We start from the raw sequence: 14,673 nt of genomic DNA on the forward strand, positions 1-14,673 counted from the left end.
GGGCTCCGCGCGCGCAAGTCGCTGTAGTTCAGGTGCACAGCCGTCTTCAATGTGATACTTTATTATGGCTCCAGCCGGAGACGGGAGCGCTTATGAGCGTGCATTGACAGACATGTGCAGTCGGGAGCAGCAATAACAGCCTACCCCGCATCGCACTGGAGCCAGCGCCAGCGGTCCGTGGTTCTGCAATAAGAGGCTAATAAAAGCAAACAAATTGTAATGTAAATAAGTGATCCATTGCGCCATGGGCAAGGAGCCGTCAAACTTCAGGGGAAGCAGAGCTGGCAAGAGTCTCTCATCACCACCCGCGCGAATGGCCTATTCTAACGACTGGATTGAACAGTAAAGAAGCGGTTTGTCTTCAAAAAGATTAACTTTTGTATGGATTTATGTGGTGGCCAAACACAGTTAAAACCAGAACTATTTTTGGATTACATTAGCCTATGGGATCTGTTTGCCATTATCACTGTGAGAGTTAGGCTACAGAAAGATTATTTTACAAGACGGACATATATATCGGACTGAACAGGAGTTGGTCACTTTTTAAAAACAAATTCAGAAAAGTGAAAATAATGGACATCAAAGCGGGTTTTCATTTAAAGTCGATAAATATATAGCCATATTCTATTAGTTTTTTTTGTCAATAAGTCGATATAAAGGCTATAATTTGCACTATGATGGAACCGCCACCATGCTGCAAGAAGAGCCTTTCTCTCTCGCTTCCCGTTCCCCGGGAGCAAGCGACCCTGAAGCCTCCGCAACATCTATGGAGGCAGCCAAGGACCCCAATCAAAATCAAACACCGTGGATATTCTGACACAGACCGGCATCACCACCGGCAGATCGAACGCTCCAATGCAATGGATACGAGCGACCGACCAGGGCTTAAGAAGTCTCGGATGTCTTGGCCATCCTCGTTCCATGGAACGACAAACACGTCCATCGGCAATTGTGTTGGAAATAAACGGTATGATGTGCGTCCTGACATGAAACGTAATAAAAAAATAGTTCAGGAAGATGACAAATCATCAAACCAAATGCATAATGATGTTAGAGTATGCCCGAAGGGTTAACCGATATGAAGTGTTTGGGAGGCGGGACGCGTGGGCTCTCGGTGTGATGCGTTATGCGTCTTGGACATGTCAGAGAACATGAGTTTAAGGCGTTCAGGAATCGGACTGTGAGGAAACCAGTCCACCCACTCAAAAGCAGGGTAACACTGGAAAATATCCATAGTACAGTTTAAATGCGTGTCCAAAATACACATACAAACAGATATACACAGTAGGCTAGTATCTTAGTGTATTTTCGTCTTCTTTTCGTTTTCTTTTTTTCTTAGCTAAATTAAGTGTTGCTGGTGCGTTTCAGTAATTTATGGGGCCACATTTTTGTGTGTGTGTATTTTTTTCTTTCTTGGGGATGACGACGAGTGTGTGGGGGGGACGTGTGTGTGTGAGTGTGTGGGGGGGACGTGTGTGTGTGGGGGTGTCTGGATTTCAAGTGTTTTCCACCTGAACAGGTGGACCAGCAGCTTATCTTGGCAGAGGCTAGATCTCAGTTTACTGGTGGAGAGAGGTGGATCGAAGACTAGCCTACTTTTTCTAACAGGAAGGATCAGGCTGATGAGCTAGCCAACAAATAGGCATACTAATGACTGAGGAAGGAACTGAGAAGGCCATTGAATGCCCTCAGCTACTCCTAGCTTGTGAAAACGACATTGAAATACGGCTCAGTATAGCTATTCAATACATGATTCATTTCAGTAGTGCTGTATCTATCAGAAATGTATCAGGAATTTCGATAACGCATTGAAATCTATATCTGACTGAATGTCTCAGCACTGAACAGCAATGTACAATGTCAAATCTACACTCATCAATTGATATAATGACTTGGCACCTCTTGCTTCTGTTACAAAATTAACTTCCCTGTGGCTAAAAGGCCATCAGTTCCCAGACTAATTCTCACATTGTGCAGACCTGTTCCAAACACCTTTGATTAACTGTAAATGTTTTTGGGGGATATTTGCTAATGGTGTGTGAGGTAGACAAAGAGAAGCTGAGAGAGAGAAATAGATGCCAATGCTGTTATGGCAAGCCATTCTTCCTGTGTAGCATTCTGATATCCCCAGATGTTTCTCCTGAAAGTGTGTGGGCGTCAAAGAGTGTGTTGGAGTGGCTGTGACTCCATACAGCATCTCTCTCTCTCTCTCTCTCTCTCTCTCTCTCTCTCTCTCTCTCTCTCTCTCTCTCTCTCTCTCTCTCTCTCTCTCTCTCTCTCTCTCTCTCTCTCTCTCTCTCTCCTCTCGTTCCCTGGCTGAGAAAGGCCAAATCTGTGGCTTCCGGAACAGCAGCACAGTAAACAGGGTGATTATTACAGTAATAACACAGTTCGTTCGGTGGGCCCCCAGGCCAGCCAGGACCCCAGTCCTGGCTTCCTTCCTGTCAGGTTTCTTCTGTGCCACAGACGGCTTGCGGCAGGCTCGGCAGGCTCCTGGGAGGAGGGCCAGCTCCAGCTGACTGGAGTGGAAGGGCTGATTTGTATTCTAGTCCCCAGGACACGCTAACAGCCAGTCCAAGCATTAGTGCAGCGGGGCTGACTCTGCCTGCCCTACTCTTTCAGTGGGCGGCACGACGTGAAGAGAGAGAGAGAGAGCCAAGTCGGCTTGGAGAGTGAGAGGGTGTGTGCGTGTGTCTTGAGTTTGCCTGTGTACTTGTGTGTGTTCATGTGTGTGTGAGGTCAGAAATATGTCTGTGTGAGAATGTGGTTGTGCACGGACACCTTAGGTCATCATCAGTGAAATGGTATGCATCTGTTAGTGGGTGTTTGTGTTGAAGGGCAAGCAGAATAGTGCAGTTTGAACAAATGTGTGCTAGTGAATAAATATGCCGGAATTTGTTTGGGTGTGATCTGTACTTTTCCGAATGTGTATATGTATACGTTTGAGTGTGTGCGCGAAGGGAGAAGGGGGAAGGGGGGTGGCAGGGATGAGGGACAACTTCCGTTGCACGGCAACATTTTCTTTCCTTCTTTTCATTTATTAGGCCGATATTCTGCCTTCACACTGATGTCTGAATAATGGAGGCTGTGAACTGGGTGCCTCAGCCCCTGTGCTGCATTTATCAAGCTTTATTAACAACTATTTGGCTCCAGCCGCTCTCCTTGTAGCCCAGGGCTATCTGTTTATGGGGTCCAGGGTAAGGAGCACAACTTCACGCACAGATGCTCTTTCCCTCACTGCTGTTCCGAAGGCACATGCTGATGCTAGCCTCTGTTTACATGCTGTTGTTTACATGCTCTGGCGGAGCACTTTGAGAAGGGAAACAGCCCTCTCCTGCTATTTCAACCTCTCACTGCTCCAGCCTTGAGTCGCAACAGTATTTGACTGATCCTGGTGTCTTCTCCACTCATCTGAGACCCTCGCCTGTGGATCAGCTGCAGAACTTTCGAGACAAGAATCGATCTCAGTTGTAAGACTAGGATTGGGACTGGGATCAAAATCAGAACTGCATCGATGTAGTTCAGTTGTTGACGTTAATTGCTTTACCGGGCATTCCGTTACCTAGTGCTTGCCTCAGTGTAAGCATTGCTATAGGGTTGGGTGGACAGAGTCTTCTTAAGTGTTGTTTCATAAATGATTTAAATGTATGAGCGGTAGTCTTTTCTTGGGTGTATATTGTACTGTAACCAGCAGAATGGCAGTCTGGGTAGTGTTCTGTTTTCCCCAGTGTATAAGTGTCTTCTCTCTTCACTTTGTTTTAATGACAGTTTTGTCAATCTATTTGTCAGTTTATACTAATGTGAGTTTATCTGTCATCATGTCCCACTCCCAGTGCACTCTGGGAAGTTAGCGAGAAGAAAGAATGACCGACACTGAACCGAGGAACAGCTCAGTTCGTAATTCTGTTGCTATGGCAACATCCACTTTAGTGGATGTGTATAACCAATACATTTACCCAAAAAGGCAAAGCCTCAAGGCACTGATGGTATTACTGTATGATGTTTCAGCACGTACCATCAGGCATACATTATGAGTTTGGGTATATAAAGAACACATTGAATAATGATTTTCTCTTCCTGGCTGGAAACCCCCTGGTGCTAAGTCACAAAGCAATGAAAGTATCTTACTCACTCCTCTCCAAGTTTCAACCCCCCCCCCCCCCCCCCCCCCCCCCTCTCTCTTTCGCTCTCCCACACGGCTCGAGGAATTCTCTACGCCTCGGTCTCCCCAGCTGGTATCCAGGGGTGAACCATAAGCTCCAGGCTGCTCTTTTGGCTGCTGATTGGCTTGCTGCCATGATCATTTAGTACTTAATTAGATACACCTACAATCAATTACTGTCACAGCCGCATTGTAATCTTAGCACACACATTCACTGACTACAAACATCTGCATCTATTTGATTATAATCTGGAATTATGTCAACAATGTTACAATGTATAATTTCATTTTTTTTTTTGTTATGTCATACTTAGTTACAGGTTATGGTTTTCTGTCTTCATACAGTTTAATATGTTTCCTGTCAACCTCTTGCTCTAATTAGTATCAAGGTTTTTTATAGGGTTAGGGTTAGGGTTAGTAGCTCTTTGTAGCTGTTCACTCCTGCTGATCCAGGGATCTCAGGCAAAAGCCTTGGAGGTTTCCATCACTGACACCAAACATGTTGTTCTCAACAGGGGTCCTACTCGGGGGCTCCAGGGTCCTTCACATCGATGCTTCCTGCTCATTACGCTGTCTCCTCTGAGGTGCCCAAAGGCTGTGGTTAGGCCCTTCTATGTTCTGTCTATAGATCCAGCATAACTGGCACATCCTCCTGCCTCCCAGTGCTTGAGCTGTACATTTTTCATCACAGACTCGTTCAATCGCGATTCGCAGCATTTTTATTCTTTTGTATATTTTACAGTTGACCTCCTGTCGGCCAGCATCTTTTATCATTGATCTTAGACCGACACAGTTGTCTCATGTGGCTCTGGCCTCTCCATCTCAGACAGTGTACATGAGGCTCACTGCTCCATACCTCACCCATCTCTCACTTCACTTTCAGTTTGTCGATATGCGTGCATGAACTGATTTTCAAAATGTTCCTATCTAATAATATCGCTCCTATGACTCCTTTGTCCATCATAATTACTTGCTTTCATTGAAGCAATTCTCCTTTTTTTTCCTGGCCTGTTCTCTTATCATCTTATTCCGGGGCTCCAAATGGGATATATTGACTCCTTCATCTCTATATCTTTCCTCGCCTTTGTCTCTCTGGAGTGAGGTTCTTCTTCTAGCCTCGCGGTTCTCTCGGATAGCCTTGTTCTTGCTTACCGCTGTGTTAATCACGCTGCCTCTCTTTATCTTAAATCTATACTTTTGACCCATTCATCCTCCTCTTGTCCGCAGAGATCACTAGCAGACGCACTCCTCGCTGAACCGTTCGGAATCTCAATCTGTCCGCATCCCCAAGCTGTGATGAACTGGCCACTGTTAACTCTGCACTTCTCCTTCTTCCCCCGAGGCCCATCACACCATTGTGTGTGTGCTGTCCCAGAAACCCATAGACCCATATAGAAAGAACAGATCAACCACGGTCATGTATAGGAGTATTTTCCTGGGAGTTATCTGGGATTGTAAACATAATAGTGAAATTGACAACAACAACACGAAAAAATTTTTTTTGTGGGAAAGTGCCTCTTCCCCACTGTGTGTGTGTGTGTATTTGTTACATCCGTACATTGAATAACACTTTCATGCCTGAAGGAGTTTCTCATTTAAATCAAAGACCAGGGGGAGGTTGTTTTACCATGACCACAATGTTGATGAAAACCAACACCTGGAAAGCCTTCCCTTCAAGGTCTCAAAGCAAAGTGACGTGTGCTTCCATGACCAGGCCCAGTCGAAATCCCTTGGAGGGAACTGTAGTATCATCGTCCTTTTCATTTACCCGTCCGACACTGAGAGGGCCGTCCTTCACAGACGGTCCAGAGCCATGCAGGGGTGTGAAGACAGTTGCCATCACCAGATATCCCCCTAACCCCCATCCACACGAAAGAACTGCGATAGCCCGCGATCCAATTTCTCACATCGTGGCGTGCGATGGCAGGCGTGGAGGAGACAACCTTGTGGAGTAATGCTCCAGGCTACTGTCTCCGTGGAGCGCTGTCCGTCGTCAGGAAGAGACAGGCGCTCTGGCGGCAGCTGGTTGTCGCCACCGCCACTCGCGCGCAGTCGTAGCGGATTGGAGGAGCAGGACGGGAACAAACGCTGTACCCGGTGGACAAAGTAGAATGGAAAAGCGACGGGGTGGTGCGATAGATAGGCAGCAGCCACCCACACACAGGGAGAGAGTACCTGGTTTTACATCAGGAGCCGGAAACAAATCAGAGCGGCGACGGCTGAGTTACAGTACCTGGGGACGGGGCGCGTCTCGTGCAGACAGAGATGAAGACCTAATGCGTGTGCGTGTGTGCGAGTGTGTGTGTGTGTGTGTGGCGGAACGCCTCTCCCCACGTTTCATCTGAGGCACAACTTCCTGTTGTCGTGCCTTAAACACCATGCCCCCCCCCGGGAGACATATTTCCCCCGAATTACTGGGAGGATCTCAAACTCCAACTCACTGGATAATTACAAAAGTGTCAGCGCTATTCACAGAGGGAGGAAAGATGGCAGCAATAACAGCAGTGCTTGTCCCTGGCTGCTGTACAGCACTCTGTGGTTTGATCCAAGGCAGTTCCGATAGCCAACCAATACGGCCACTGCTCAACGTCTCATGTTGTTCATGTTCCATCAATAGGTCGTTCTGAGTAATGTGCTGTTTTTGTGCATACTGCATGACATGTGTGACAGGGAATAATTTATATCGAGTGATGGATCGGAGATGGCCATGGTCTGTTCACGCAGATGTTGGGCTTCAGAATGAGAAGGAGCCCCCCTCTTGCCTCACTGTGCTCTGGTTGTATGTGAACTGGACTGGAAATGCCGGTCTCTGACTCACTAGCATTGCGTAAGAATCAGACGAAGACCATTTTGCTTGGAAATATATAGATGTAGTAGTTGCACCAGGCAATGTTAAGTGTCCTACTTGAAGTTTGTAGTTCTATTGATAGGACAGGGTAGTTTAAGTATTTAGGCCTATTGATTCTTAGTTTTTTGATATTTGTAATTAATTTATTGTGTCGTGTTTTTTTTGTGATGTAGTGTGATGATGTATGTTTCTCGCTCTATGTGTGTACATGAGTTTTTGTGTGTGTGTATGTGTTTTTGAGGAGGGGGTAGCATCGGAGTGTCTGAGTCAAGGCATGAAAAAATGCATCAATACATATGATTCAGAGATCCAACCAAACAACAAACACCACGGTATGTCTGAGCAATGTACAGAAGCACTCGCAGAGCATGCAGGCATCTCAACAAAGGTTAGTGTGGAACACTCAAGGTTTTTACATTATGCATGAAGTGTCTTTTGATGTATGGCTATAGCTAACTGAAAGGTACATTGAAAAAGGTAATACACACTCATGCCTCTCCCACAGGAGAGAACACCACTTATACAGTTCCTGACCTCTGCTACGTCAAAGCGGGAACACAGTCTGTCTTGTCAAAAGCCTTGAGTCCGGTCTGTGTAGGTCATGTTAGCACATTTACATGCACCATTCAGGCTATTGGATCGTATAAAAAACAAAACAAGTATGCCCTGAGGATTGGGGATGGTATTCTGAGACGATGCTGTACTTGTCAGTTTGACATCTGGCTGCTCTGTAAAATTGCAGGAGCTGTTCTCGGGCCTGCGCCATGCCATGAGTATTTCAGTAGCAGCGCTATGCTTCACTGCTCCGTGACTGACAGCCAGTGCAGGTCAGCAGCAGAAAGCCGGAACAGGGTTTCTGTTGATACTGAGGCTGGCTGGAGGCTTCCTTTAACTCTGACACACAGACTCATTAATTAACATCAGTGCTTAGCAGTCCTGGTGTCTCTTCTCTTTCCTCTTTTTCTTTCTCTCTGTGTCTGTCTGTCACTCTCTCTGTCTCTCCCTCTCTCAGTCTCTCTATGTTACTTTCACATCTTTAGTCCACTCTCACCTCTCACTGTGTAAATCCCACCCCCCCTCCCATCCTTCAACTCACCAACTCATCCCCGCTTCCTTTTTTGGTAATTTCAGACATTGTTACAATCACTTTTACAGTTTTTCTCAGTCGCTTTGGTACATTTCTCGAATCATCCTCGACATTTGAATAACAGTAAGTGCATTTCTCAACAAACAATTCGTACAAATAGCAAAACACCATGGATTACCTGCAAAAGCCGGTCTCTTGCTCAAAATCCTTAGCTCATATCTCAAAAGTAAATATCTGTGTAAATGAACATGTCAGTGCCATCAGAATGACAAGTCCTTGTGTCATTGTGTACAGATAAGACAGTCAAATTGCTTAGTCATGTTGTCAATATAACAGTGTACTCTGGAGGGATGTTCTGATGTAAACTATGGCTAAAGTTTTGATGACAATTACAGTTTTTCTCAATCGCTTTGGTACATTTCTCAGATCAGAATTGAAGTTCTCAAAACAGTAAGTGCATTTCTCAAAACAATTCGCACAAATAGAAAAACACCATGGATTACCTGCAAAAGCCAGTTTCTTGCTCAAAATCCTTAGTTCATCTCTCAAAAGTAAACATCTGTGTCAATGAACATGTCAGTGCCATCAGAATGACAAGTCCTTGTGTCATTGTGTACGGATAAGGCTATCAAATTGCTTAGTCATGTTGTCAATATAACATTGTACTCTGGAGGGATGTTCTGATGTAAACTATGGCTGAAGTTTTGATGACAATTATTGTAAATTGTAGGTTACACCTTCGTGTATGTAGGGGTTTGATTGCAAGAGACTGGACAAGATCCACATTTACGCTTTTACTGTTTGTACTGTAATTTGTTGACAGACCATGTCATTGCGATACAGAAAGGAAAAGAAATGTGAACATGGGACAATCTCCTTAGGGAAAACTGTACATGCAGTGCTGTAGGAATTACAGTGCAGTCTTCCTACACCTCCTGACGTTCCTGTCTGTTGGGCCACAAATTCTCATCCACATCACAACGAATACCTTCTCTTGCGACCCCCCCCATTCCTTGTCCTTCCATAGTCAGACATTGTAACATTGTGTTGTGCTCTGTCTATATATACTTGCCAGTTGATGGTTTATGAGATGCACCTTTGTTAGAGAAAGTCAAGATTCACCAATTCAGGACAGATTTAGAAAAAAGTCTAATGGAAATGTATAGAAATATGCTTGACATATTATGACAACTTGTTCAACCATTTTGCATGTAAAGACAAATGCTATGAACTAATGCCTAAATGTTGTGAGTAGTGACACTATTCAACAGAGACCCATTATAATACATGACATAAGCAATTGATAATGTAGGAAACAGCAGAGAATTGTACATAATCATTTGCATGGATGTACCAAAGCATTTGCAACTTGTTCAAAGAAATGAGAAACTGCTTTTTTGATGTGCACAAGTGACACAATGATATGAAGATTGAAACAACTAGTTTTGAGAATTCCAATTCTGATCTGAGAAATGCACCAAAGCGACTGAGAAAAAACGGTAAAACGACTACTTGAGAGTGAATTGGAGATTGGAGGCCGGGAGGGGCGTCTCTATCGGGTTGGTCTCGTCCTAGTGTGGAGAGACTGTGATCGCCAGTGACAGATGAAGACTTGAGTGGTCCTGTGTGTTTAGAGGCTGTCTGCCCTGATCGGAGACCAGCCTTTTATGACGGTCAGGTGGGACGAGGACAAGACACGCCAGGCAGCGAGTGCAAAGAGGGAAGGAGAGAAGAGCAGAGCGAATGGGCACGGTGAAGTGAGGAGAGCGCGTGGCTTGGAAGCAGAAAGGAAGGGCAGCTGTCACAACAGATCACCGGCGGTCTCTTGTTTTGTCGTATCAGATTTGAACCGAGCTTCGTCATGGGATTGGTCCTGTTCCCTGTCACTCATCTGGCCACATAGGCACAAGCCATTGGAGCGCATGTAGGGGCCAGCCCTCCTCTCTGTCAGGGTGCTATAAATAGGCGTAGAGGAGGCCCCAGGCACCAACTGTAATGAGATTAAACCCAACCAGCTTCAGCTCCCAGTGTTTATTGAGCTTTATTTCAGCTTCCTTTCTGTATTTCAATGTGTACAAGGAAGATATTGAGTGCGTCTGCCTGTGCGTGTGAAGCACTGAGTGTGAATCGGGCTGAAGGGTTTGAATGTGTGTTTGAGTGTGAGTTCAGCAGTGTGTCTGTGTGCGAGTGTGTGTTGTAATGTCCTCATTTTGCACCCCGCAGGGTATGGCACATCTCCTGAAGATGTTCGTCATGAGGGTAAAGCGCTTGTCCCCACAACATTTTGCCATCAGAAGGCTGCAGTTGCAACCAGGGAGTCAAAATCGTCAGCGGCATCTCACGTTAAGAGACGAGTGCCTGGTATTCAACAGCACCCAGCACCAGTTAGGCCTTTGCATCTCCAGTGTGAAGAAATGGGAACCACATTGTACAGGCCTATTGTTAATCCCTTGCTATTGTTTAAGCATGATCCATGAATACTATGCAAAGGAGGTCCTCAGCTGAGTGCTTGTGTGGGTGGGTGTGCACGTGCACGCACGCGCGTGCGCGCGTCTGCGTGTGCGCACCCGCGTGTGCGTGTTTTTTTTTGTGCGTAAGAGAGAGGGAGTGTGCATGTGGCCGTCTGCCTGCATGTGTGAGCCTGATCGTAAGGCTGACTGTGTCTGGGGATGGGCAGAGTGGGAGACATCCAGTCTGTTTGGCCATACTGCTCATTCACAGCCCAGACTCCCTCACTCCCAACGTGTTGGAGCATCTTTCCTGTTACTAGACTCCGTACCAGAGGCCTCATTAACCAATCAGCGCTGTTCCTCGCCGCCCTGCTCCATTAATTACGATGCGCGGTCCAGTCTGCTGCCGCCAGCCAAGATCGGATACGCTGTTTGTCTCCTCGTCCCAGTCTCATTAAAGGTATAACATGATTTCCATGCACATTAATGTAGAGCACGACTGAGCTTGATTATAAGGATATTCGTCAACCCGCATGAGAAAAATGAGGATGGTGAGAGAGAGAGAGAGAGAGAGAGAGGGGGGGGAAAGAGAGAGAGAGAGAGGGAGAGAGAGAGAGAGAAGAGGGGGGGGAAGAGAGAGAGAGGGAGAGAGAGAGAGAGAAGAGGGGGGGAAGGGGAATGATGGTAGATGAGGTAGACCGAGGGGGTGCTAAAAATGATGGATGTGAGATGGCCATACAGCGAGAGATAAATATCGCACTGATCAATTAAATTGGATTCCACTCACAAGTGCCCAGCAGGATGCATTGACAGGAAGATGGAAAATAAGCCCTAAAAATAATATTACCCGTTTATTTTGCCAAGCATATTTCAGCCAGAATGAGTAAAACGAGAGAATGCCAATAGAAAAGGTTCATCCTGTTACTCTTTGCTGGAACAGCAGGGCCATCCAGCTTGTCTGAGCCGACCGCTGGACTCTGGTAGAATGGGAGGACAGAGATTGGTTCAGACCCCAGAACAAGAGTATATCCAAATACTGTCTGAATTGTAAGAGAGCCAGATGCTGAGAGTCATGGCCACTGGCTACACGTCAAACACAGCCTATTTGATGTGCTCCACTAAAAGGACACTTGGAGCCAGAGTCGTGACAGGAGACTTGTGTCGGGAAAGAGTTTGAAGTCTAAAATTATACTGCTTATATCTCAAACAAAGGGTGGAAATGAAGTAAAGAAGCCACATGGAGAATGACGAACAGACCCATGCCAGTCAAGCAGGCGGCTCCCTTCTATGACAGTTCTATGGCCTCCAGGCAGTTTAAAGGCAAAATAATCCACTCGCCACAAAGCTATTCCTTCACTAATGACTAGTTTGCAGCTATAGGATAATCACACTGTTGTTCTACCATTAATGGAATCTTCATGGCTAATACCTCCAGTGGCTTGGTTTACAGTAATAACTGTTCATCTTTCGACATTTGTGATGTTTGATGCGATGTATTACAGTATCTGAGATACCAACACTGCATCCTCTAGTTGGGTTGGTGTAAAAGGTTGTATTTGTTATTTTATTCATCATATAGCCAGATAGAATTTTTCTGCAGTACATATCTAACACAAAAAACAACATGTGAAACATACTGCTCTGCTTTCTTGTCAACCTCTCCGTTTTGCCTTGTCTATTGTATAGAGATTGTTCCCCATTATGTCAGTGATTATCAGTCATTTTTGTTTCATACACTGGCATCCCTCTTTGTGGTGTGAAATCTTGTGACGTGAAATCTTGTGACAAATCGTTTGCTAGGAATGCTTATTAGTGTGTATGTTACGTACGCCTCTTGGAGGAGGGAACTCAACGCCCCGCTGCTAGTAAGCCCCCCCCCTAGTGGAGTCAGAGAACGGGTGTGGGGTCGTAGGTGTGGGGAAAGGACACAAAGACTGTGGTACCGTTCACGGGGCTATTTATTTGCCAAAACACGGTAATATGGGGGAAAGGGCTGGACGGAACCAAAGCAAAGAAAGTAAAAGAAATCCCACCCCTAACTCACGCGCCAGTCGGCGCACTAAACAAAAATACAGGGGGTGGTCCGCCCAGATCTTACCTAGTGTGCATAGACAAGCCTAAGCACTCCCAAGGTGCCTTCCCCTTCCCCCTGGGAACAGAAAAGAATACAGGTTATGTCTGTCACACAGACTGATAACTGAAAATATGGTTGGCACAAAAGCAAAACGCGTAGCACAGTAACACAGTTCACACCGAGAGCAACACAACAACAGACTCTAACACAGAACAACACAATACCAGACCACAGACCACAGTCAGCTCTCCCCTCTGTCACTTGGCAGAGACACTGAGCTTTTATGCTGGGGTGGAGATTGAATCCAGCTGCAATCAATGAGGGGGGGAGGAGCCAGAGCTCCACTCAGAGGGGGATCCTAAAAGGGAAACACAGACAACGCCAACAACATAGGACTGGGGAACGTAACAGTGTATTTAACTTTAAATGGGATTATATGTGAGGGCTGAGAGAGGTCTGAAAGTACATTGAGATAGATAGATAGATAGACATGTATATAGATGGATAGATGGATAGATAGATAGACAAATAAGTACATAGATAGACACATAGATATATAAAAAGGTCAATAGACAGAGCCATGTGGAGGCACTGAACACAAAGTCGCCGAAAAAAGACTGATTGACGCAAAGACTGTGGGAAGGATGGAGAGAGAGATGGCGAGATGGCGATGAGAAACAGAGCTCCAGTGACACAAAGGTAGCTCTCGATGACTCATGCTCTCTCTCTCTTTCTCTCTCCGTCTTCATTTCCATCCCTCTCTCTCTCTCTCTCTCTCTCTCTCTCTCTCTCTCTCTCTCTCTCTCTCTCTCTCTCTCTCTCTATCTATCTCTACCCCCCCCCCCCCTCTCTCTCCAGTCTGGATTAAAATAAAAGAGCCCCGGCAGCCCCAGCCTGCAGAGAGGGAGTTACGCGCTCCATCTCAGAGACAGGGTGATGTGCTAAAAATACTGCTTCTTGTGTGGGCTGCAGTGGGGCGTTAGGGGAGGGCGGGCGATGGAGGAGATGGTTTACACATCACGTATTTTTGTGTGGAGAAACCACAAAAGCATTTCGAAACAATCAGGGCCGATCCCGTTTCTACACACCCTTTCCTTGTTTGCCAACATCCATTTCTAATTCGGTTTTCAAATGGGGCCCCGGAATTGACTTTTGCACAGGCTAATATGGTCAAATGATTAATACCGATCAGATTACTTCATTAAAATAACCTCCCTTGATTCCTGATCCCATGGCCCACTTAACGGCTGTGTTGGAGAACCTGAGGGTCCCCGGCATTCCCGAGATGAATGAATGATTTATTATTTATGTATTATTATTTATTAGACATTATGAGAAAATTGATAACACTCAGTTTGAGTTGCAGAAACGAGACTCACTGGATGCCAAAGCAGTTATTTCTCTGTAGACCAAGCTCTGTGCCCACCAACTACAGGCCATTACCATTTTACAACCCCTCATTTGTGGAGCCCCGGCTGACACAAATGAAGCAGAACACCAATTGAATGCATCTCCCCGTCTGTCTTCTCTCTGGATTCTCGTTCCGTGTCAGTCACTCCATCTGTTGAGCCTGGGTTCTCCTACTCCAGATCCAACACAGTGGGGCGGCAACGTGCCTGTTCTCCCAGAGCACCGCCCTGCAAAGCTGTTCTCCCAAGAAGGCAGCACTCATTAAACAAACACTTGTTCTGGCTCCCTGTGACATTCCTCCTTATTACCGCAGGGTAGAAGATGTGGATGTTGGGAGTCCCAATTCTTTTTGGAAACCGTTTTACTTTGCCACTAAACGGCCCGGAAATCCTCAAGGAGAGTTTCCGTGTAAAGGTTAGGCTGCTCAGCGGCGAGGGAGGGAGGGAAAGTGGAAAGGAGACGGTGGTGGGTGTGTCGCCTCTCAGCTGTGATTAGGCAGGAGACCCCATGGGACTGGCCCCCCTGAGGGAGGGACACGGATCCAGCAGAAAAAGAAAGAAAGATGGAGGGAGCAGGGAGGGGAGGGAGGCTAGCATTAGCATGGCTCAGCCCTGACTGGAAAGATATTGACAAGCTGGGGAA

At 46.1% G+C, this 14,673-nt stretch overlaps 1 protein-coding gene across 1 annotated transcript in view; it reads left to right on the top strand.

The window, feature by feature from the left end:
* The first annotated feature begins 238 nt into the window (after positions 1 to 238).
* pde4a (phosphodiesterase 4A, cAMP-specific) overlaps positions 239 to 14,673 on the top strand; it is a 29,789-nt gene continuing 15,354 nt past the window's right edge. The window contains exon 1 of the mRNA XM_062450171.1: positions 239 to 967. Coding sequence (XP_062306155.1) covers positions 675 to 967 — 293 coding nt within the window. The 5' untranslated portion in view covers positions 239 to 674. The remainder of the gene's footprint in view (positions 968 to 14,673) is intronic.

This window comes from Osmerus eperlanus, chromosome 2 (genome assembly GCF_963692335.1).
Source record: "Osmerus eperlanus chromosome 2, fOsmEpe2.1, whole genome shotgun sequence".
In the NCBI taxonomy this organism is placed as follows: Eukaryota; Metazoa; Chordata; class Actinopteri; order Osmeriformes; family Osmeridae; genus Osmerus; species Osmerus eperlanus.